At 41.3% G+C, this 26,200-nt stretch overlaps 1 protein-coding gene across 7 annotated transcripts in view; it reads left to right on the forward strand.

The window, feature by feature from the left end:
• The window catches only part of sox6 (SRY-box transcription factor 6), a 129,389-nt gene that overhangs the window by 52,389 nt on the left and 50,800 nt on the right, over nt 1–26,200 (forward strand). For all 7 annotated transcript variants that reach the window (XM_026167286.1, XM_026167266.1, XM_026167257.1 and 4 more), the window contains 2 exons: nt 15,334–15,423; nt 25,857–26,029. In XM_026167286.1, the coding sequence (XP_026023071.1) occupies nt 15,334–15,423; nt 25,857–26,029 (263 nt within the window). The remainder of the gene's footprint in view (nt 1–15,333; nt 15,424–25,856; nt 26,030–26,200) is intronic.

A 26,200-nucleotide genomic window follows, 5' to 3' on the forward strand; every position in this document is an offset into this window, starting at 1 on the left:
CTGATTATTTGTGTTGTCATTAGATATTAGAAGTCGGTCCATATTTCACTGAATACAAAAAATCTATATTACAAATTAGACCTGGGTAGGTTTATTAGTTTAATAATTGTTTTTTATTATGATTTAATGGCCACTCGTATTGGCAATTTACCAACACACTGAAAAAAAAGAAGCTCTTAATAAATATCTCAGTTCAGACAGTAAATATACTGTGTTGTCTCGCCCATGTTTTTGGGCCATTTTTACTAAATGCTCTAATGCAGACATAATTTTAGGGATATCCGGTATCCTTGCTGCTACTGATCTACAGATATGGCGAGACATAAAGGAGTTCCCCGAGCAGGACAGCTTCTGGTTAGGACAAAGTTGGTATTGCTATTACTGCTGAGTTTTACCCTAAGGTATAAAAAAATTCATATGTCCTGCTTCTCGTGGAGTTGATTTTCAGGGCAAGACCGTCAGTGCTCTTGGTAGCGACAGCGGGCATTATGGTAATGAGCCCCAGCTGGTGAAGGCTGGTTGTTGCAGTAATTTAAATGGTCAAGTGCAGCTTGTAATCCAGTGCCTTATGTTGGCGCAGGGAGGAGAGGGTGCTTTAGAGTACCATACAGCTGTTTTAATCTCCTGTTAATAATAGTGACTTGGTCCGCCTCATGTGTTGTGTATCCTCACCACCAAAATAAACTCCCTTGTTGGTAGAAATTAGTTTCTGAGCTGGAGACACGCAGAATACAAGAGTTTCGGTGTGCTGTCCCCAAGCTGCAAGAATTGTGGGAGACTTTTTTCCTGGAGAGCACTTGAGGAAGCCTCAGTGGTGATGATATGTGATTACTGTAAAATGGGGGAGAGGGACTCTGAGAAACTGCCCAAGGAAAATCTCAGAGAAACCTTTGAGAGATCTTAATCGTATGTCTTTGTTTCTGGTCAGAGACACAGTTGGAAATGAAAAGGGCAGGATTAATGTAGTAGAGAACATGCAAGAATGCCATTTGTTGTCTTAATGATGTTACTAATATACTACAAGCAACAGATGAGCTAAATATGTAGCTTATCTACACATGACAACTGTTGTGTCTAATTCTGCTGCTTTGATGTCTGCCTGGCCGGGGTCACTGAGGTCCTCAGAGACTCCTCACCATCTGGTACCATTCTTCTCTGGCCTTCCTTGTCTAGTCAAGATGGCTCATTGTCGTGATGGACTGAAGATAACTCTAGTAACATCAATTGTAGAGGGACAGCAAATGATCTGCGATACACTTCTCACACTACATTGCTCATAGATGGAAAATAAAACCTATATTTTCTAAAACTTTGCTCTGAAAAGCTTCTTTGCCATTTATTGTTGACAGTCTTCAATAGCTGTTTCTGGTTTCCTGGCTATTGGGTTTTTAAGAGGTATTTTTTCTGTACTGCAAGAACCACAAATGACAGCTGGCTGTTAGCGGCAGCTTTCTCAAAGCCTTAACAAAACCTAAAAATACAGTACATGAATTATTGGGGTAGAAATGAAGGTATACAGACAGCCCCTAAAATAACAGATGGTAATTTTTTGACTTCATCCACTCTATGCATGAAAATAATTTCTTTGTTTTCAAACATACAAATAATAAAAAAAAGAGTCACTGTTCAGTATTAGCTATTATTCCTTCATCCCTTCATCTCTGTATATTTGTACCCTTTCACCCTCTCTATCCTTCCACCTTTACTCTCCATTTCTGGTCCTTAAAGTGCTTTAAGTGCTTGTGACTGTGCTAATGAATGAAAATGTCCTCCCAGCAGCGAGCACTGCATTTAGCTGAATAGTCACCTTTGCTGTAAAAGCTCTATCAGGCCCAGTTGCCAGCAGGGCTAACGATTGTGCCCCATGTTTATTTACTAGGTATTGTAAATGCATTATTTATGGATAAGTCTCCAGACAGCACTTGTCAAGAGTTAAAAATGTCAGTATAAAGTATTAGGGTAAAAAGAAAAATAGCCTTGATTATAAAAACCCAAGGTGACCTTGATTTGATTCACATGCAATTAGAGCAGTTTTATATAATGCACTAAAGTATGAATCAATACTGCGCAAGTCAACACAGAAACTCTTGTGTGTACAGTCTTTATGATCGTCCCCAAGACAAGGACGGGTAATTGGGTTTCAGCATCCCGTTTTACCTTTTAGGGATTTTCCAGGCTCACTATCTACTTGTTGAAACCTTGCCAGTCCATCCAAGACTAATATTAAAACACAAGCAGCTTATTTCCATGTATTAGGGCAGTTAAGAAATATTGTTTTTTATTATATTTTATTTTAAATGAAAGCTGAAAGAAAAATCAATATTCTATATATTTTATTTAAAAAAAAAAACCAACCTTTGAGCTTTACTCTGTTTTTACCACTGCTGACTACAAAAGCCATAGTGTTCAGCATCACAATACGCTCGGCTCGGTTCTTAGACTTCTATTCAGTAAACCGTACTGGGAAAAAGGGGTGACCTGAGAATATTTGATAGTGGATAGTTTCACATGTAATCTGCAGCTTTTATCTAAAACATAACAATAACACAAGTGTCAAGACACTGAGATGGACAGATATTCTAAGACTGCAGCCTTTGAAGAACAGTAAGAGTGGATACACTAGGTGCACTAGCAGAACAGCCAACACCTGGAGTCCTTTGACAAAGTCATGGCTAATTAGTTCAGCAAAGGGAAGCCGTACCACCAGCCAAACTGCAACTGCTTTTTATCCTGAGGTGAAAGGAATTAAATATCCTTCTACTAAGAAAAGAGTTCCCCCTACCGAACCTTTGCCGGTGACATAGAGCAGCACAGTGGGGAGTGCCGCTGGAAGGATTGTGTTTGGTCATATGTGCAAACGGTGTGTGGCTCAGTGCCACTACATAGACGTGTCTTCCTCACCTTCTGCCTTTATCACCTCTTCTCTATTTGTAAGTGTAATCCCCCTGGCGAGATTGTGTATTATCACTGTATAATGACTGTGCAGTAGGTTGAGTGTGGGGGGAGCGATCAGCATTGTGTGAGTAGCCCCAGGTCATTATCCTCTATTACAACACGGCGTGTAATGAGATTCAGGGATGGGTGAAAGCTTTGGAAGAGAATAGGATCAGCTCTAAGCCTGTGGTCTGATTAGCACTGATGAACTCTTGACTCTGTTGTAACACTTTCCCCTGTCAGTGTCACAACCTCTTCTGACTCTACATGGAGACTCAACAGCAATTGGCTGCAGATGCTTGACAGCATTAACAGACATTTTTTGATTCCCATTTTCTTTAAATGCAGCATTAAAAGAATTTTTAAAGGTTTTCCTTCTTTCGTGTATATCTATAACCTGTAATATACATTATACCGGCAAAAATACACCTCCCCCAAAAAAACAGACTGCTGCACTTTCTCCCCTCCTCTTTTAGTTCCCGCCCTTCTCCCCTCTCGTCTCATCCCAGCTGCCATGTCATCTGGTTCTGCTTTATCCCACCTAATTAATAGGAATCTTTGTTATAATGATCTGAGCATGAGCCTCTGACTCTATGCATATGCAATGAGGGCTGGAAACCCAGTTGCCTTGGTTGCAGATTTTGAGGCATTCTTCACACATAGCTCAACGCTGCCTTTCGTTGCAGCATCAGCTGGACAATATAAAGCTGGGACCCTCTTGGCGTTAGCATACACAGGTTAAGTAACGATTAGCCAAGAATCTGCATCTCCTCTGTATGCCTTATTTCCACCTTCTGCAAAGTTTTTTTTTCACTGTTGTTAAAATAGTTTAACAAATTCTTTTAAGTTGTCTGTTTGATCAAAGGGTCATTACTTGATAGTTGTGTTTATGCTTACATCCAGTACTGTATGTCAGGGGGAGTGCTTCCTGTATATATGTGCGTGTGTGTGTGTGTGAAAGTGTGTGTGTGTGTCTGCACTCTGTTGGCCTGTGGTGTGGTGCACCAGCTCAGCGGAGCAGTGCTCTGGTCTGTCACTTTTGTTTGAATAGGTAATGTAGCTCTGTTCAGGCTGAGGAGACATGAGCTGGAATCGCTTGTTAGGACACATGATCAAAAGTGGCTCTCTGCTCTCTGCCAATCAACCCTCTTGTCACCCCGTGAAGCAGACGTTAAATAGATTTTTCGGCTGTTTGCCGCGAGCAGCCTGCCAGCCTGACATGTGAACTTTCACAAAAAAGGGTTACCCTGCCCTTCACTCCTCCCTATTCTTACTTTGCCATCTTCTTCCTTCTTCTCTGGTTTCTGTATTTCCTCCCATCCCATCTCCCCACCCCCCATTTTACTCCTCCGTTCTGTCTTTTTTCAGTGTTTTTTTTCCCCTTCTGTCACCCCTATCTGTCCAGAGCACCTCATTCCCTCCTCCTTCTGTAAATTTTGTCTTCAATCCTTTTTTACCCTCCAGTGACAAAGTTGTTCCTCTGCCAGGTTGAGATCAGAGCCCACTGCTAAATGGAGTGGCTGGGAATAGGCAGCTCAGAGAGCCTGGTCCACTCCTGAATTATGTATTTACTATTTGTTCCAAAACAGAGCCTTCACATAACACAGGCATATCCCCATAGGGCAACGGAGGCCTGTGCAGGTTTCACTTTACACAAGCTAAGATATAGATTTTGTTGCCCCTTTTAAAACGGGAACCCTTTCTGCTGTCTTGGTCATTCAGATGACAAAACAAGCAGCTGCTTCTTCAATGTGCCATTCTTCGCATTCAAGATCACCTTCCCCAGTTCTCATATTCCGATTAGTCAACAGTAGCAACTGCTGTGAAGCATTCCAGGGGCCATCTTCCCGGGTTTCAGCTGTTGAGCATGTCCCCCTGCACCCATGCAGCACAAAACACCCATTGTGATCCTGGCTTACTGGCTGCACAGGAACCCCTTGATAGGAGGAAACGGGTGTCTCTGAGAGACAAATCGCAGCCAGGGTTGCACAGAGGCTTGCTTGTCCTTATATGCTCATACACCCACACGCTGGCTGTAGGTATGCCTCGTCAATTGCATTTTTAACAAACAGTCTAGAAATGCAATCAGTGACATCACAGCTTCTGCGGTAAAGGTCTGGAAGAATTTGAACAAACGCTTCTTGTTAGATTTATCAGTGTGCTGTGTATGAGTGACGTGGTGATAAAATCAGCTGTAGTTTGTGATGGCCTGAATGTTTTATGCGCCGCAAATGTTTTTGTAATAAAGCAGGGATGCTGATACGTAAGAGGACAGGAGTGATTAAAGGTGCTAAATTTGTCCCGGGATCATGAAGCACACAAGCGGGAGATAAAGGCCAGTTTTGCAGGAAAAGGAACATGATAAGGGTCATATATGTGGCAAACTGGAGGAGGATGGGCTGCGGTAATCAGAAATGGAAAGGACAGGGGCTATTCCTCAGTGGGATGTGGGGCAGAGTGAGGGCGTGTGTACCTTGCAGTGTGTGCACATTTGCGTGCGTCTGCAATTGGGTTACACTGGGAAAACTGTGTGCCAGCTAAGTATCGCTGTCCTAGCTATGGTATTCAGCTCCCAAGCATTCTCCACACATAACTTGACAAAGAATTGGTGTCATCTGACCGAGGATCAAAATAGTGTGAGTGTAACTTACACCCTGGGCACCGACGGCCTCTGTTGCCTGCTAATGATTTCAGAGCACATTTCAGACTTGTTCTGTAAGTCAGAAATACGTCAGCCATCCAGCTAAGAGATCCGCCTTGACACAGCCAAACATGACAACTAGTGTATGTGCAACCTATTAACATATTTGCATTGTTTTCTCCCAGGAAAAAAGCAAACGTGAATTTATTAGATCAAACTTTGACGTGCTGCGTACTGAACAAAGAGATTATTTAATCAGCAGCGATGGAACAATCTTTTCCTCCCACACAATGCTGTTTTCTTTCTCCTTGCTCAATAATATTACACGCACAGGGAGATGTAACGAACATGTCAGAACAAATGAACGGAAATTGTTTTTTATTGCATTACAAAGGGTGTTAATGCACAGTCAGCTGACTAATGTCATCACTTTTTAAAAGTACTTTGCCAGCATGTTATAGTCCGTTTGGCTCCGTACCCCATATTAATAAAAGGGAAAAGATACATATTACTTCTATTGTTGCTGCACATTAAGACACTTAGCTCAATGTACCGAGGGGAAATGAATGGAGACTTTCTAGGAGCTGGAATACTTAACCTTTAGAAGCGCTATGGTAACTTCATGATTTCTCCAACTGGCGGTTTGACTGTACATTTTTTTAGTGTATTTTAATTGTTCATCAGTTGATCGGTGTTGATCAGTTGATCTAATTTTTAAAAAGACCTAGAACGTCAGACTTTTTTTTAAAGGAAAAAAGGGGATTTTTGTGGGGTGCAGGCATCTCTTTTTTTCTCAGAGAGCTTAAAACTTAATCTAAAAATAGTGACCTTTGGTCTTACAGTCCAGTAAGCTGTATCTGTACATCCTGAACTCTGGCATCTTCGTAAACAAAGTTGGTTATGTGATTAAATAAACAACTTTAATTGCTATTTGGGGATAAAAAACCCGAACTGAGAAGTGGAAATTAATAATTCCCTCACTGTGAGTTCAGATCGCCTCCAACAACCATATCCACCACCCGCTGCAGCCACCCATCCCCCCCAAACACATTGTTTGCTTAAAGTAAAATGAGCAAGACACACAAAATGACACATTCACAGTGTGTTGTATTATGTATAAAGTAGTATATTACCCAGAACACTTATATAGAGGTTGCTTCTTTTTGAATATCTTTGAAGTGTTTGAGGAGTACCGTGGTTGTTGTCCACTGTCTGTGCAGTGGCAGACACTTGGTTTCCCTGCAAACTGTAACGCATTCATGTGAATCCCATTAGTCTCTTTTTGTCCTTGTATATTCAGACACCCATTAATTTACAAAATCAACACTGAACCGCCATGATCACAGTACTGCACGTGGTCTTCACACATCTATTAATTTAACATAGATGAATAAATGTGAATGTTTTCGGGCATTGATTAGCAGGCAAGTTTATATCTGACAGTTAAATTGCATGGTACCCCCCCCAAAAACTCTCTCCAATGCAAGGTACCCAGTAATTTGATTTTTGTATGAAATTATTATAATTTATTACAGTGTGTGGACCGTAATGATTACCAACATCAAATGGAAATTATAATTTGAAATTTAGTCTACATATTTCTTCTTGTAATGTTCATGTTCCCAAGTGCTGATCCCTTAATCAGCATCGTCTTCGACTCCAAAAGTAAAGTCCACTTTTTCTTTCTAGTAAACCAAACACACTCACACTCAATCACAACTGATTTACTTTTTCCATTTTCCTCCTGTACTCCCTCGCTTTTGTGCCTTTCTGCACTATTGTTATCCTGCTAACAAATAAATGAGCTCATTTTGCAGCAAAGAAATTTTAAGGCATCTTACTTAATAAAAGTATTTTTTTCCTCAAGTCAGAAATTGTGTAAAGAAGGACATTGGATGAATAAATTGTGTTTTATTTTGTTTCATCTTAATAAAACCTCCATTTCACTTTAACCTTGTCTGATTCTTTTACCGTGCCCTATTTGGTCTCTCTTAATTCAATCAAAGCAGCAATTGTTTCTTTCTCTGACGAATTTTAGAGTGCATTGTATTGATAGCGGTGCTCAATAGAATCCCTCTGCTGCCTGAATAGAGACTTTAAAGCAAAGGAGCAGAGAGGAGAGGAAATGAAAAGTTCATTTTGCTATTCAAGCATTTAATGGTCCTAGTTCTTAAAAGTGACCTTGTGGGGTAGAAAGCAGAGCAGCACAGCAGCTCCTTCCAGCTGCACACATGGCATCCATCGGGGGCACAATCACGCACAGTCCCAACACCTCAGGCTCGGACATATGTTGAGTTTTATTTCATTCTTCTGACATTAATCCTATTCACCAGCTGTTCTGCCAGCTGCCACTCTCCGGCTTAAGGGGAGATTGCAGTTTTGGGGGCTCTGAGTACTGGTTTATCTTGGCTCCTCATCTCCTCCTCGCGAAGTTTTGATTATTTTTTTTTCCTTGCCCTACTCCTACTTCCAGGTTCCTTGAGTTGCATACTTGCGTGCAATCTTCCTCTCTCTTTTAACTTCTTTGCTGTTGTTTTTCTCCTCTCTAATTTGTGTAAAAAGAAGGAGGTAAGACTACAATTAACTGAATTTTCTGGCCCCTACCCTGTTTAAGTCCTCCAGTTCTTTTGGTAGTGTTTGTTCAGGCTACTGTATGTAAGATTATTCAGAAGCAGCAACGCCACCGGCCTTCTGCACAGCTCTCCTCCGTGTGTATCAGCCACTTCTCCCCTCTTTTGGTCAAGAAAGGCCACGTATTTGTGAAACCTGCTCACCTCACAGTCACCCAACATCATTTCCGTAGGATTAACCCGGACATGGCCTCAGCCTGTACAGTTATGATTATTGACATATTGGGTCTGGCATATTTCACATTTATGTGCATTGTCTGGAAGCATACTCAAGTGTTCTCAATGTCATTTCTGCTGAAGTACGGCCGGGCAGTCTGCGAGCAAGGGCCGCAATGAATTGATCATTGCTCACTGCTCACTTTAATAATTCAAGCCTGATTGCCACAGAGTGCCGCAGTAAAATGGATTGGGAGAGGTCACATGCTGCTCAGCTCAGGAGGTGAAGCCTCTTGGGGATGGTTAATTCATATATGCTTGATAGACACGTGTCCTATTTAGAGAGGTCATTGTGCTGGGTGTGTGTGTACTGTTTCTTAGAATAGGCAGGTCAACTGTGTGGGATTAACACGCTGGTCAGTGGCGATAAAAAAACAGGGGAAAGGGATGAGTTAGTGTCCAAAACTGCAAGGTAGTAACAGCTTTGGTCTGTGGTTGTCAAAGCATTTCAGCCCACATTTAATTTTGAATCATTCACTTGATAACAGGATGACTATGACTGAAGTGCATTCTGTGGGAACTGCTGTATACTAACACTGCTAATCCATTCCCTGAACTCAGCATCTGCAAAGCGTAAAATGCCAAATTATTGAAAGACCTTAAAGTTATCAAATAAAAAGGAAAGAAAAGACAGCGAGAGAGACTAAAAGCTGACTTTTGCATTGCTACAGCTAAGAAGTAGGGAAAACACGATGGAAAGGAAAAAGGACATAAAACACAGGACATATGCTTTCTTTCCCAACCTCGTCTCGGTTACCCTATGTTATATTTATAGCAACTATTTACATGACCAAATAGGATAGTGTAATAGTGACTAACAGAAATGTTCACCAAGTGGAATAATGATTAGGTGTCAGTTAAAGAAAGCCCACCACGAGGTGCAGGTGCTCCACAATACAGCGCCATGTCTCAAGGAGCCGGACCTTTTTATTTACGCATGCCGGCACTCGTAATTACATATAAAAAGACAGAATTATTCAACAGAACCAACGAGTATTCTGGAAATGGTAGAGGTTATTACAACTGTTGACAACGAGGAAAGGTAATTGCCTGAAAATGAGCGACAACGCAGTGTTGTGCTCAGAATGCACCCCTCCTCCCGATCCCCCCTCCCCAGCCACTCACCACCACCACCCACCCCAGCTCCCTCTTTAGCGTTTGCATTGTGCAGCATCACCCGGGTGTGTAACCTATTGCGTTCCGATTGCTCCCTTGCAATTAGTGCCCTTTTTGTCCTCACTTCAATAACGGCATGATTATGGAGACTTCAGGAGTATTTGCAGCATCCAACAGCTGTTGTCTCAGGGACTACCGGCTGAATGACAAAAACATGTTTTCTCTCTGCATTTCACTTCCCTGGCTGCCTCTTGTAATTATTATGTTTTATTTGGTTTGATGATGGGGTCTTGTTTTTAGTGTGTCTGTGATTAAGATATTCAAAGGATTCCTTGGAGTGTGTCACAGTCATTTTCATTTTTATCAATCTCGACTTTTGATTTGTTTTCCGTGCAGTGCGGAGTGGATGGGAAATTAGACGTTAGCTTATCATTGTCTGACTGAGATTCTGGCAGCTTTATTTCTGAGACAGAATCTATGCCTGAATCAAAGGATTATACTGTGTCTAACACTAAAAGTAGGAATGTAACAAATGTGACAGCCTTTTTTAAGCTGTTTAAATGCTTCCAGTTTTTTTTTCTTTTTTAAGAATTTGCCCAGATATTTTTTGCATGTGCAATCATACGATAAAGTCGACACAATGAAGTAAATCAAATGTGCTAATATCATCATAATCATTTATGGATAATTTATGGCTCTATAATCCTCTGTAAAATAACAGTGATTTGTGTAATTTTAAATCAAAACATTAGTGGATATTCCTCACCCCACTGCTTTATTGGACCTTTGAACTTTATGGGATGCCTAGAAAGCACCAATCATCACTAGGTTACAATTATGGTATAGTTTTATGTGAAATTTACTTTTGACTCACTCTTTTTTTTTTAAACTTGTCAGTTTTGTTTAAGTGAGGATGGATGGATGGATGGATGCATGGATGGACGAATTGATAGGTGGAATTTGACTATAATTGGATTAAGCCAAATTGTATAAAACCTACTCGTTTTCCTCTGTCCATCCACCCCTCACTGCAAATGCTAAATTGTTTCCCTATTTGCCTCACTGTCTCATCCTCTCCATTGTGGGGAGGACATTATTTATACGGTCAGTGTCAGCTGATCATTGATTTGGTAATTACACGTTTCCCCTTGAGGCTGAGACAACTGATATACAAGGCCAATGCTAAAGGGGAGGTCCTCCTAGTTTCTTATCCATGACTTATAGCTAATTTGACCCTCCTAGATAGCCCTCTCTACTCTGCCAACAGCTTTTCAACACAACAAACACTCAAACACAAGTATCATCTTTCTCCCAGGAGAATGGAGCTCACAGAGCAGCTCAAACTGTGGTGGCAGGCAGTTGAAACCTTTTCATTGCTGACAACACAGAGTAATAAAACACCCATCACTTCATGTTGTAACAAACCATTCTTGTGCTTTGAGGTATCCGTGGTCTTTTGAAACATGACGACGTGTTTTCTTGCATCAAAAACTTTACTATATTCAACTTTTTAGGGATTGTAAAGGATAATATTTAAAAAAAAAAAAAAAAAAAAAAACTGAGATGGGCTTTTTTTTAACCCAAGCTGTGGTGGAGTACTCACTTTAATATACACAGTGTACTCCATAGCTCCATATTACGGAGCCCCGCAGGGTACATGGGAGAAAAAAAAATTAAGACGGACTTTTGCGAGATCTCGCAAAACTTTTGCGAGATCTCGCAAAACTAACTCGGGATCTTGCAAAACTTTTGCGAGATCTCGAAAAACTAACTCGGGATCTCGCAAAACTTTTGCGAGATCTCACAAAACAAACTCGGGATCTCGCAAAACTTTTAGCCGCATTCTTCGGACGCCAGCCCGAAGCCGACCGGGAGGTCGAGGCACGATGTGCCGGGAAAGCAGTGTTCCTCCCAGCTGTAGTAGGTCTCGACCTCCCGTTAGCTTCGAGCTAATGGGAAGAATGCGGCTAAAAGTTTTGCGAGATCTCGCAAAAGTTTTGCGAGATCCCGAGTTAGTTTTGCGAGATCTCGCAAAAGTTTTGCGAGATCCCGAGTTAGTTTTGCGAGATCTCGCAAAAGTCCGTCTTGATTTTTTTTTCTCCCATGTCCCCTGCGGGGCTCCGTACCATATCATTCATTTTTAAGATCTAGTTTATTGCTGTCCAATTTAATTCCAGTGTGACAGGATCTGATGTGTTTGTGACTGCATTTTTTTAGTCGGTTTGATGTACCACTTGGTAACTTGACTTTTTCTGTCTACAGCAGCAATAAAAAGATTAATTAGCAAAAATTTTCTTCTGTCTTCTCTTTTTCCAAATCTGAGAAAAAACAAAACAAATTTGGGATTGGTCTCTTTTTCCTTAAAAGAGTGGAGAAAGTGCTGAAAGAGAGGTCGAAATACGTCAGGGAAAGACAGACAAATAGCAGGAATATCAGTATTTTTCTTCAAGACTGTCAGGGAGTCAGTCGGTATCAGGACAGATAGTAGTAACCTGTCTTTTAGCTTCTGTGGTTTATACTGAACATGATATTCTGGAACCACTGACTGCCAGGTGCTGAAAGCTTTGTTTATGTCACATATCATCCTAGAAACATTCTTCTGTTAAGATTTATGGGGATCATTAAGGTTTGTTTTTAATACAGTTTAAAAAAATGTAGCCTAATCTATCCCAATCATCGCAGCTCTGTGTGTCTCAATCCCTGTGCCTGTTCAGCCACATCAATAAGATCACACAATGCTTGCATAGAAGAGCTGTATAGTAGAGATGACACCCCTGATAGTAGCTAAACATATTGAATTTGGCAGTGTTAATGACTATTCGCTTTCTTCTGCGTGCCATTTTGGCAAAATAAAATTGGGAAAGAGTTCAGGGCATTTTTCCAGCTATATAGCACCAGCCCCAGACAATGAGACCCAGACAGGCTTAGTAGTCAAGAAACCATTCCCCTCTCACTGGGAACACATCTTGGACACACACACTCCAGTAGTTTTGTCTTGTATGTTGCTATCTGTGCTAGCTGCAGAGCGGTGGGGGCCTGTGCCAAGGGTCCATAGGGACCACTGGAATCGCTGGGGCTGGAGGAAGTTGGTCTGGGTCCAGTGGGGCGATCTGGGCTTGGTGACAAGCCAAGCTGTCTACTGCAGGGACGCTGGGAAAATGTAAATAAGAGCCTGATAAGGGCTATTGTTTTCATTCCATTCTCATCCCAGCTGAATGGCCTGCTCCCCAGCCACAGAGCATTTTATCTCAAGAGGGGGAGAGAAAAAATGGATGGGGTGGGGGTGGGTGAGAGATTTAAGAGCCCCCATAGGAAAATAAAAATAAACTCGCTGGACTCTTCTCTTGTTTAAGCTAATTCCCTAGTATGTTATGTCCTACTTTGAAAGGACAAGAGCAGCAAAGTCTTCCAAACACGAAAAACTTCACAAGTTTACCACTTTTCCTTTCAGAACATCTGAGTATGTATTTAAAAAAAGCAATCAGGAGTTAAGCGTGAATCTTGTATTACAAATAATCTGTTATTTTATGGTGAATACACTGTGTATCAATTTTGACACCCTGTCATAAGCTGACAGTAATTAGTATGTTGATGGTAACCAGTGTTTTCATTGGCATTTATAATTTCTCCTGGGAAAACAGAAAGACATTTTAGAAACTGAAGTAGCATTCCTCGGATTAATCTAAATTCTTCAGGAAAATAGGCCGTGGACGGGTGCTTTGAAAAAAGCCAGACATCTGACTCATTTACTGCTTTCCTCGAGCACGCCTGCGCAAAAAGTTTTTCTTCTTTTACCAAATCCATTTTTGGTTGCCTGTTTTGTTCACACTTTGAACACTGAAAGGTGTTTGAGAGTTATTTTATGGACTAATCCAGGTCATTATTCACCTTTACCAGGTGGAAGGTAGGGAGGACAGCAGTGCATTCCAGCTGTAGTTTCTCCTGTTGGAGGACTTGGCAGGTCGTGTCTGGCCCGGCAGAGGGGATAGAGAAGTAAGGGAGCGGCAGCTCTCCTGGGAGGGAGGTGGAAGGGAGGGGGAGGACTGGAGTAGAATGGAAGCTGGCACCACATTATCTCCAACTGTTGGTGCATTCCTTAATGATCAAGTGCTGGAGAAGCATCTGTGATGAAAGTGAGTGTGTTTGTGTGTGTGTGTGAGAGAGAAAGAGAGCGAGAGAGCATATGTTTGCTTATTAGCATATGTTCGACGTGTTTGTTTAATTCCCCTTTTTACCATTTTTTGAAATATGTCTGTGCTTCAGGGGGAAAATGTCAAGCGCTGGTGTTGCTGTGTCTGACAGGAGATTATGATTTGAAGGGAGTTTGTTGTTCTGGGAGAGGAAGCCCTCTCACCCAGGGGTGAGAAGCAGGGAAGAAAAGCTGAGCTCCGCTACTCCCCCTGCCCTTAACACCCTGTTTTAAGATCTGTGATCTTTGTGCCACGCAGGGAGTTAACACACACAAACACACACAAAACACATAGGCTTTTCTGACTCCCTCTCTTAGGGTCAAGGGCACAAACTGTGAGTTGGGAATTGGAAAGTCAATAAAGCAGAAGTAATGTTATAATGACCCCGAGCTGAAGATGTCCTGTCGACCCCCATCACATTGGAGGAAGTGGCCAATCAAACAAAATGGTGACTCTGCTTGATCTCGCTGAAAGCCACCCTTAAACAAGGCCACAACAACTACTGACCCCCTGTTACTCCCAGATCCTCTGAACTCAGTGTGTTTGTCAGAAGGAGCAACAGTGTTTGGTTTGTGGAAGCGGGCGAGAGATGATACAGAAGGATAAAAGGAAGCAACATTTGTATACATCCTCAACTGTATAAATCTCCTCTGATCCCAAGGATGATAGTGGTAAAACTGGAAGAATCCAGATGTTTCACGTGACAGGGCTTTCTCAGTCTTCACTCCTCCTCCGTTGCATTATGTAAAACAAAAAACCATAAATTCTGCCCGTGTGTTGCCAGAAGTATGTTTGTGAATGATCCACTGTTATATGCTTGTAAGACTATTCATTATGGAGTTCCGCAGCTTTGCAGCTTTAAATGTTGCTCCATATTAATTATACAATTTGCAAAAATCTATCTATAAATGCAATCTCTATAAAACTTATTTTAATTATAAGTCAGTAAAATTTATTTTCATATTTCACTCAAAATACTCAAAGAATTGCACCGAGGCTGCGGCTTTAAAAGGCATAATTCAATAGGACTGGATGTGTTGCTCTGGTTCAGATTAGAGGCAGGCTCAGAGTGGAGGGTTGCTCTACTGTTGTTTGATGGGAACAGGCTGAACCCGAAGCACCGCAGAGATGGTGGAGGCCTAGGTCAGCCAGCCCAGTATGTTCTTTATCAGCTACACCAGCGACAGCATGGCAGATTGCAGCCATTCCTTCTCTGATTCATTGTCTGCTGGACAAATGTTAATTGTTTTCATCATTGGCAGCTATGTGAACGTTTGGACGTACCCAGTCTAACTCTTTGCCTCCCGTTTAATGTGTGTCTCTGCCCTTATGGTAGTCCCACAATGCCTGCTTCCCTTCTCACTCCACCCCTAGCTCATCTCTCAGCTGTCGGACGGAGTCTCTTTTTAATGTTTCCCGCGCAATGCCATCAAATAAAACACCTCTCTTTCGTCTGATTCACCATCTTTTCATTTAAGTATATGGATTTATGACATCTACAAAATTATGAAAAGCGAAACTATATACTTTGCACAATATTACATACATAAAAACGTCAAATATTACAAATGGCTTTAAATTTCCCTTCTAATTTTTCTTTTTTTAGAATCCTCGTGCATGGAGAAACTTCTTTCTAAAGACTGGAAAGAGAAGATGGAGAGGCTCAACACAAGTGAACTGCTGGCAGAAGTAAAAGGTATGAATAGAAGTACCCCGTGAGTTCCTCATTCCTATCAGACTTACATAGTATATGTGCTGTTTAATATCAGAAAAAGCCTTGTACTTTGAAATGAAACAAAGGCCTTTGGCTGCCCTCCTCATTCATTTCTCTCCTCCCTTATCTTTTGTTGGAATGCCCAACTCTGTCCAAAGTGCTTTTCTTCAAAATTCCAGCCCATTTAGCCTCAGTCGAAGGCTCTCTTTGCTTGTCAGCAGTTTATTGTTGTTGTCCCTTCAGACGGCCCTGAGCCTCGCTGCTCTGCTCTGGCACATGCGGTGCGTTCATGCTGCTCTGGTAATTGTTGAACCCAAAGTGTGCTTGATGTAAACAGACCACGGCTGAGCTGAAAGGGGAGAAGCGGCTTGGAGAGGAGAGGGTGCGGAGACGCGCAGAGTCGTCTCCTCGGTGAGCTTGCGTTTGAGTGGAATGCCTTGACGCTGACAGTGAACGCCCCGTGCAGCCTATCGAGAGCACCACAGCAAAGAGCAACTCAGCACTCCCCCAAAATCTCTGTTTATGACAGCGTGAAGGTGGGCTGAGGATGGGCAGGGCAGCTGCTCAGTCCTTAGCACTGACTGTTACAGCGAGCTGCTGTGTTTATACAGCACAGGGAAGCACAATACCAGCTGGCTGCTGACACTGGGCTGCCAGTGGCTCCCAGTAAATCCCTTCAACTAAGAACTTCTAGCGGCTTGCTTTAATTTCTTGGAAACCCTTTAGATAATATTATATCAGTGCACCTAGCGTTTTAATTAACATTTCATGGAAACAATTCACAAACAAGGGGGCCGTAGTTTATTAAGGTACAGGTTATATTGATAATTTGCTTAATTGTTTCTTTTCATAAAACATAAATGGGAAATATCAGAAGCGTTCAACTTTAATGATTAATTTAAATTTCTCCACCTGCACAGAAAGGTTAAAAAAAGCAGATGAATGTTCTAATAAGTATATTCATTAGCAATAACCTTAATGAAGTGATGGATAAATCGTTGCTTGCTAAACTCGATTCATTGTACCTGTGCTAGTACACTGTGTGTCAGTGGAGATCAAAGTGCATGGGGTAAAATGTTTAAAATTATTTAGCCTTTTGAAAGCTGGTCTGTTAAATTACAGGCAGGGCATTTTTTCTGTTTGATGAATGGGAAAAGGAAGGTTACTTGGTGGTCTGTAAACAGGTAGGGAGCCTGATAATAAACATTATGGCCTCTGTCTGTTGATGAGTTATGGAGACAGTCTTTACACCACAGTTACAAATATAAATGCTTCTCCTATCACAGAGGCAGCCTTAGATTTTTAATTAGCATGCCATTTCATATGACTGTAGACATTTCAAAGGGCTGCTTTGTGCTCACCCTTACAAATGTCTCTCTCTCTGCGTTTGATGTCTGCCTGATGTAAATACGGGCAATTAAAAAGAGGCCCAGGGTTGGAGATGCACAAGGTCCACCTAATTAAAACACAAACAAAGGTACCAAGCAGAAAACACCTTATGATTAAGATCTAAAGTGTTATGATGAATCAGAGGTCCCATTAATTGTTAGGTTAAAATCAGTACAAAAGGCAAACATATCTGTAGGTTATAAATGAATGAAAGGCTGCGGAGAAAAAAAGCTTTACATGCAGATAAAGGCTACAGTACCTAGTAGCAGAGTGGCCTTGCATATTCTGTGCAGATCGCTTACTTATTCCTCCGCAAATTATACCAAACGCCTTGTAGGCTCTCTTTTGACATTGTTCCATTGGAGCCTTGAAAGAGAAGCCATTGTTATTGCAGAGGCAAGTGGTGGAATCTGACTGGTGAGGAAATGATTTTGTCTTGTTCTTAGGAAAGAGATAAAAAAACAATAGGTGTGAGAGAATTTGACCTGAGGCTTTGCCCGTGAAAATAAAGACATTCTTTTGCAGCAGTTGTGTTCAAACATGCCCCGAATACTTTATCCTTTTGAGCCGAACACGCATGTACAGTCAACAAACAAAACAACTGCATCAACAACATCAGAGATTTTTCTTTTCAAGGTCCGCAAACCCAACCAACCATTTTCCCCTTACAAATGACAGATGTATAATTACAGCCTATTGTAATGCGCGTGTTTCATACATATTGTGCTGTTTTGAGGTAAAGGCATGTTTTCTAGTGTTTTAGTGTAAGTCGAAAGTGGCGTAATCCAGTGGAGGCAATGTGCTTAACCCAGACATACAGAGGGGTGTTATTAAGGGTTAATGATTTCAAATCTCCATCTGGCTTTTCTTGTACGCCGTCAGGGCTTAGCATCAGCACGGGGAGGCGAAAAGGAGAGCTTGTGAAGGAGCATTAGTGGCGGATTTCTTTTCACCAGTCAATTCCAGGGCTAACTGTTTGTTTTCATACCTGAGCTTAGCTGTCAATCTGCAGGAACGATGAAATCTCCTGAACAAAACCACAGAGCAAGAAAGGGAGGCTAGCTGGAAAGGCTCCAAACCACACAAAGTAACAGATAATAAGAGGCAAGGTGGAAAGAGTGCACAAGAAAGAAGTACACAGATAAAAAGATTTCAGCTGAGGAAACTTGGACAGTTGACATTTATAATTATATATCTCAGAGAGATCTGTTATATGATCACAAGTGACTGATAATAACCATTCATTATGCACATATATACATACACATATATGCTTATATGCCTTTTGGCTTGCTCTGTGCAGGGTCTTTGAGCTTCATACTCAACAGAGCTATTTAAGTTTCCCTGCTGAGTGGTAGTTTACTGGCCCCCCGATGGGGGCATAAGAAAAAAAAAAAGAAGAGAAAAAAGAAGAAGCACACACACAAACTGCTCAAGCATTTACTCAAACTGGAGGAAAATATGTAGTTACTAAATTGGAACACAAGCTGTATTCATTCCGCTGGAATCTGCTAAAAAAGAAAGACAGAAAAAAGCTTAACGCTGTACACTAGCGTTGAAATGGCAGCTTGAATTCTGAAGCAGAAAAATCAGGGCTCTTGCACTGTCACAATCAATTTGAGAATGGTGTCTACGTGACAGTGGTCGGGTGCAAACATACAGTCCTGTGGCAGGCAGATAAGTGGAAGCTCTTTAGGAGGAGAACAGAGGGCAGGGCAGGAGGCAGCTGAGACTGATTTGATGCTGGCCCTACCTGTGCTGGCTATACTCCTGCACAAGCAGAAAGGGGTCCACAGTGAGAGCACAGAGCCCAGATTGTTTAGTACTGTGGGTTTGTTGCAAAACATGTTTGTGCACTTTTAAAAAAATGTCTTAATGACCTCTATAAAGTGCGGTTTTGATACTACTGGACACAACTGCATATTTGTGCAACATTCCCCATCAAAAGTGAGCTTATGTAGCGTTAGAAAGGAGAAGGAAGACATTAATTTTGAGGGTATTTCAAAAGGTTTGTGTATTTTATATAATATGTCTATTACACCCAACATACAAACCGTTCACACAAATAGCACAAAACGTTATCTGTCCAGTTGCTCCAGTCAAAAATGCCTCAGTTAGCATTTTCTCCACAACACTTCAGTCAACTGTTTGCCCTGTGCACTCAGGTGAAATATGAGCCACAGTAAATCATTATTCCTGAGGCCACATTTGCCAGATGAATGCATGTGAGTGTTGGACTGTGTGTTTTTCTCCTCTAATGAATTGAGGAATTTAGCTTGTGGCAATGGAAGGTAAAAAAGGAAGCGCTGTGCTCGTGTGTGTGTAGTGTATGTTTGTATATACAGGTACAAAAATCTCTGTGTTTTCAATTACATATTTTCCAGTGGTTTGTTCAAGTTGAGTCATTTAACAGTATATCGTTTTATTAATCTTCCTTTCAGTCAGAGAGAATGTAAACCATTGAGAGAGCTGACAAAAACATATCTATGTCATTTTTAAAGGAGCCTCCCCTAAAATATTCATTAGTTTTTCCTGGGCAAAGCAAATTGGATTTTCACAAGCATGTAAAGCCGAATGGCTAAGTTATATGAGGATGTAAGAGAATGCGAATACACCCTTCAGATTTAAAAAGATGCGTATAACAACCAAATTTTAGGAAGGCATAAAAATGGCTAAGACAGGTTTTTGAAATTGTGTTTAAAGTAAAAAAAGTCACATTTTTATAGGCTCCATAAGAAAGTGTTATTTTTAGCTTAATTTCATTTATGGGTAATGCTATCGAGTGCATCAAGTCACTTTCCAGGATTATTTTTGATTCTTTTTTTTTTCTTTTTTTTTTATTATGGAAAGAACATCGGTAATTACACAGGTGTTATTTTGTACTTGTGATTTGGCATTTAAGTATAAAATCAGGCTGGAGTTGGGGACTATCTCAAATCTTCCTTTTATCCTTCTTTGCATGTGCACCAAGCAAGCACTATGGCCTTTTATGTTCAATTTTATGCATTTTGATCTAGTCTATCACCAGTACACTGTTCTGTTTTCGAAAATGTAATGTAACAAATGTGTAAAATTAGCAGTAAAACACTAAAATGTCATTCTAGCCTGAAATGTGATGACTTTTGATGAAAAGTTTAAACGTTTTAAATTGCACGGAGGCTACAAATTTGTGCACATTTGGGCTGTTCTGGATCGAATTTGACTGAAAGGGTGAGAAAGTAAAATGGCACAGGAGCGATCATATGTGGTGCACATAAGGAACAGAGCGCACACAAAGGTCAGAGGGTGTTTTTTTTTCTTTACATAGAGACCTGCTGCACCTGAAAGGTAACAAAATAATCTCAAAATAAATAAAGTAGAATGCATTTGTTCTACACAAACTGAGAAAGACAGAAATCAAAAGATCAGTGAAACGTGCAACTCCCCCCCCCCCCCCCCCCAAACAGGGCTTTCTACCTCTGTTTTGAATGCATATGCTAAGTTCCAATAGGCAGTGTTTAAGTGTTAATGAATGCTGAATTAATTATACTAATTATACATTAGATTATTGATTATAAATTGTAGTTATGGTTTTTTTTTTAAGCTTTAGCAATGTGAAGAGTGTTTAATGGCAGTAATGGTTATACATGTGCGTACAATAAAACTTAGCAGTTCCAGTTTTACATTTTCACTTTCAGTAAAATATATTGGAAAAATCCACTTTCCATGCTCTCTGAAGGCATTAATTGTCGATATATATTAATATCATCTATGCATTCTAAATAGATCTGTAGTTCAGACCTGTTGGCTCGCCCATGCTGCAATGGCACGAATAGCATGGCAGTGCAATGGCATTGGTAAATTCTAAAATAAACATTTATGATCCCTGGTTAGATCTGCTGGCTAGATTTGTATTAAAAGCCTGAGAACGCAGCAGGTGCTCTGACCTGTTATATGCTTTGTGAATATGTGTTCTGGGCTCATCTGTCTTTGCTTCCTGTTATCCCTGCTGTTTCAGTCTATCACTTGTGATCTGATAAAAAACCCAGACAAAACACTGGTATTGTTGATACACTTATCCATCAAAGACAGCAGACGGAAAGTCTTTCGAAAGATCTCATTTTGCGCAGTTCAAGGAAACAAGTAGATTCTGCTTTAATTATCAGTTGTATAGGTAAGACGGATGAATAAACGCTCTGTGAAAAGAATGAGATAACATCTAACTCCTAATTCCCTTCCAAGGATTTGTTGACAGTAAGTCATTGCCTTGATCACTGTTTCATATGCTTTAAGTGCTATGTATTAGAAAGACCTTGAAAATTGTGCATTCTTTTTATATTTTAAGGTCACGGGGGTCAGACTTATCATTATAAAGGCCATAAGAGATGAAATGAAGGCTCAGAGACAATCTTTGTTTTTATGTAATGATCTTTGCTACATGCTGCCTTACACAACATCTTGTTGCCAGGATCTGTGGTTTGCTGCACAGTCTTATAGATTCAAAGAAAGTTGCATTCAGTTACTGAAAGAACACAAATAAAGTTGCTGCGTTGAAATTTTTTTTTTTTCTCCAGGGAGAATTTAAGGGTCACCGGCATTTCCCGCGGATTAATATGCTCAGGTTGAGCCTCTATCTTGGCTTTGATGAAGTACCTTGTCCAGTGTCATGGATAGACAGTTAAGTGCTGGAGCTTTTACATTAGCATAATTATACTGAAGAGTGAAGCTTCCTCTATCATCAAAATGTTAGCCTCTATCACTGTTCACCATGAACAGCAGAACCTCAGTAGATGAAGAGTACTTTTATTAATAAGCTCTTCATATGCCAATCAGAATATTTATGTTTAAAAGATGGTGCTGAGACACTTAAATGATTCTGATGCAGTCGCATCAACATTCAAATATACTATATGCAAAAACATAGGTGGCACGTGCAAAATACTATAATACACTTATTATATTCAGACTACTGCAAATTTTAGAGAACATTTGAGTTTTTCATTGTAAAGAAGCCGATATATTCATCCTTATCATATAGGTAAGCTTAGTGGCTGAGGGGCATTTGCTGCCAGTGGATGACGTACTTGTAAGTCATTGCTTATGCTTGTTAATGCGGTTTTATTGGCAAGATTAACGGCTTTTATATCATAGCAGAGGCAGCAAGCCAGGTAAAACAGCTGTTGCTCATATTGTCTTGGTTGTAGGACACGGAGACACATTAACACCATATTAAACACACACAGCCTTGTAGCACTGCTGGACAAGTGCACATACTATTTAAAAGCAAAGGGATACTATAAAACTAGTTCCCGTTACTCTGGCTTTTCTGCCAGTTTTCAACCTAACACATTTTTTTTTTAACAAAGGATAAAATGTTTCAGTTGTATTAAATAACACAAAAGAAAATTTGATTGGAAAAAAACATTGTTAGGTATTGGTAAAAGGACTGTGGACATCCTTTTTTTTCCCTTAAAAATACTAAAGCGCGCACCAATAGATGTCGTCTGCTGCTACTGAGTTAGCTCTTTGTGTTTTCCGCAGAAAGAATGGACAAAGGGTCAGATGACCACAGAGGTCACACACGTGCATTTACTCAGAGACATGTACCTTTTATTGATTGGAGGCACGTGCAACACACATCGGTGCACGCTCGCGTCTACATTCACACGCGCTTTAGGAGAGCGCAGAGTGAGAGAGCGTCTCAGCATGCAAGGCATTCAAGCTATGTGCGGTCTGTGTGCGGATACAGCTTGGTACAATCGTACCATTTAGACAAGGCCCAATTTACTTAGGATGGGTTTGCAGCATATGGAAGCATCCACAATAGCTGTCTGATAGAGAGACAAAGAAATTCCAGTCTTCTGGTGCTAAAAAACTCAATTCAGATCTGGTCATAATGGCTCAGCTGTCTTAACCAAAGGAAGAGAAGAGAATAGGGTGCCTTGTGATTTTCCCCCTTTTTACCCTCACCCTCCTCGTTTTCTTCTTTCTTTTTTTTGTGCCTGAATCTTTTATCTGTGTTATTCACTCGGGACTCTTCAAAGTAACAAGCCTCCTTCTTTTTCCCCGGTACTGGACTTGGAACCCAAATTAGAGACTGCTTGATTAGAGCAGAGAGGAGGGAGCCAAGAGAGAGAGTGAGAGAGAGATGTGGGTATTGGACAAAACAAATCACACCCCTACAAAGTGCCTTTTATCCAAAGACCCCAAGGCTCAAATACCCCCGTCCTTCCCCAAGCAACCATGGCTCTGCTTGTTTTTCTCTTATGATTTATTTAGTCACCCGTTGATGTTTTCTGCCCTACTTTGTGACGTTTAAAGAAGGCAGGAATCTCAAAAGGTGCATGTGAATGGGCTGAAACTGGACAACGCCGTCTTCTATGTGTCAGTCTAAAAATTCTGAACTTGGCAGAAGTGTCCTAAAATAACAAAACAAGAAAAGTGCCAGCACAGCTTGACCGCTTACTCCTGGGATCCTCTTCCTGCTTTGGGCTGGTATTGTCCTACTGAGGCTCACTTGTTCACCAGGAGGATGTCACAACACGTTAGGTCCAGGCCGACTGCTGGCGTTTATGTAGCGCCAAGGCATCTCTGGGCTGTCTGTCTGCCATCGGAAGCGCAATGTGAGGAGACATGTTAACAGGCAGACCCCAGCCCTACCGCTGTTAAAAGCCATGCAATATGCAGGAAACGGCCTCTTTTGTCAGCAGCCTGGTCAGACACAGACCACGACTCTCCTCTTCTGTACCACCCAATAAAAGTTTTATCTGCATTTTAAAGCTGATCCATAATTCAAAGCAGGAAGAAAGGGATTTTAACACTAACCAGGCAACAAAAAACACATGTGTCTCATTTTATGTTTGGTTTTCTTCCACTGCGCTTATCTTTAGTAGATATTTAAGCACCAAAGCTGTGTTTGTCTGCAGTACTGACAGCTAATCTTAAAATGTCTTCAGCTGTTGTAGATTTTTAGGACTGAGATCAACAATTATGACTGAAATCAGAAGAGAGAGATGGCCTAAATCGTGGTGCAAGGGAAGGTCTGGGCTTCCCACAGTTCAGCTCAACATCAAAACAATGAGCCTTCTGTTAGTATTCTTGTGGTGTCTGGGCAGGAGTGAACACCCCACACTCAGACTGGCCCATCAGGTCCTTCATTGGACACTTAGCACAAGTTCTGCTGCATATTCACACTCACAAGACAAAACATAAACATTCTGCAGAATCTTTGTAATTTTCACAATTTTTAAACTCCTAAACTAGTGTGACATGTGTACTTAGGCAGGCTGTGAGGGCGTCATTGAGCCCAGATGTTTCACTTTTTTTTCCAGCTGACACTCATCTGTGACTCGATGGCCCCAAATCAAAATGATCATCTAGATGATGATTTTCCTGTTCTTCTTTTCTGTCTTGTTACCCCCCGTCTCCCTTTCTTTACGGCTCTCCCTCCTTCCCGCGACAGTATTGATAGTGATTTATTGTGACAATGACCGATGTATTTTGCTGCTGAGCAGCTCCTTCATGGAGACAGCCAAAGGTTAATAAAATTGGTGCTGATTGTATCAATTTTATAGATAAGCCATTCACAACAAGTGTAGTTGGGTGAATAAGAAGTCAATTGAGGCCTTGGAAACTGCACACAGGCCCAATGAATAGCTGCTTTTAGGTGCTTTTTTTTCGTTAGGAGGATAAATGGAGAATTGCAGCTCTCTTCCATTGCAGCAGGCAGCAGAGGCAGAGCGAGGCGAACTGAGGTTCAGACAAGCCTGCCAGTAAATTGCCCTGAATGGGTTCTGGAGGTTGACAGGCCCTATTAAGACAAACAGCTTTCCTCATCGGAGAGATAAAATAAATCAGGTGTTTAGTCAAATTAAAATAGTTTGAGTGGAGAGGGCCCCTGGGAGCTCTCAGGAGAAACTCAAGACAGATGTGGTCAGAGACGAGAGGAAGACACCCAGGAAAGAATTCAGCTCCTGCTGGCTTCAGGCCAGACTTCACCGCACTGTTATCTGGACCTCTTGTGTTTTTTGCCCCCTTTCTCTCTCTTTCTCCCTCTAACTGTCTCTTTCTCTTTCTGTCAGTTTTCCTGTCAGTTTTTTGTACGTACCACCATACCAGCTGTCACACAGGAGTGCAGTGGGAGGAGAGTGAGTTACTGTCTAGCCTCTCACTGGCAATTATGTTGGCTGTGTAAGTCAATGGTAGGATCACTTAGCATTGATTAGGCGGAGAGAGAGCAGTGCAGCGGAGCCCCTATCACACACAGTGTAGACATGTAACTGCAGAGAGAGAAACGCAAGTCCGCTGCTCTGTCATTGCTTTGGTTTGTCAAATATGCATTAAAGAGAGGGAATGTGATGATGATACAAAGTGCATGTGGTTATAGTGTATGTTGAGCATGCATTTTGTTTGTGTACGTACCGCTTTGAGTCTTTTTTTCTGCAGGTTTCCACATTAAATTCAGCCAAAATCTGCAGGCGTTTCCTCCCCTAATATTTGGTGTGTATAAAAGTTCTGTTTATAGGCCAGTGCAAAGAGTGACTCTTAACACTTTCTTTATAATCACCCGTGGACGTCTGAAATAAGCTGCGATTTCAGTTTGACAGCTCCCTGCAGCTCTTTGTCTGTGTGCTCGGAACAATTCCTTCACTTTCTTGCTGTGAAAGCCGTGAACACCAGCTACAGAAAAACAGACAACTCCAGGCTGTGTGTGACCTTAACACTTTCTAGTGAATTCACTGCAGTTGGTTGCTGCCTGTGTGGTTTTCTTTGTACTAAATATTGTGTACAGCACAATAGCACATGATGATCGGTCACTGTTCTATATTTAGCATTATATAATGACCGATGGCTTCTGCTGTGTTTCCTCCAAAAGCCTACACCCTGGTTATTTAGTCATGGTCACAATAAAAACTTTTGAGTACTTTTTTTTCCAGGTATGCACCAACTTGTGGTCATGTTTTTGTTTTTGTTTTCACCACCTTGCATTTATCCTTTCCTGCTCACAGACATTGCTCTCTCTTTCTCACTCTCCTTCTTCTCAATAGGTACTCCTGAGAGCCTGGCCGAAAAGGAACACCAGCTCTCCACGATGATCACTCAGCTGATCAGCTTGCGAGAGCAGCTCCTGGCTGCTCACGATGAACAGAAGAAGCTGGCTGCCTCACAGATGGAGAAACAGAGGCAGCAAATGGAGTTAGCTCGTCAGCAGCAGGAGCAGGTAACCGCTTGCTGTTTTCTTTTCTCACACGCACCAAAACACCTAGCTAATAGCCCACGCTATATATTTATTTATTTATTTATTTTACCTTTTCCTAAACTAGGCTCTTTTCTTACTATTTGAAACACACAGAACATTCCCCTCCCTCCTTTTACCTTTTTTATTTAATTT

The sequence above is a fragment of the Astatotilapia calliptera genome, chromosome 1 (genome assembly GCF_900246225.1).
Source record: "Astatotilapia calliptera chromosome 1, fAstCal1.2, whole genome shotgun sequence".
NCBI classification, from domain to species: domain Eukaryota; kingdom Metazoa; phylum Chordata; class Actinopteri; order Cichliformes; family Cichlidae; genus Astatotilapia; species Astatotilapia calliptera.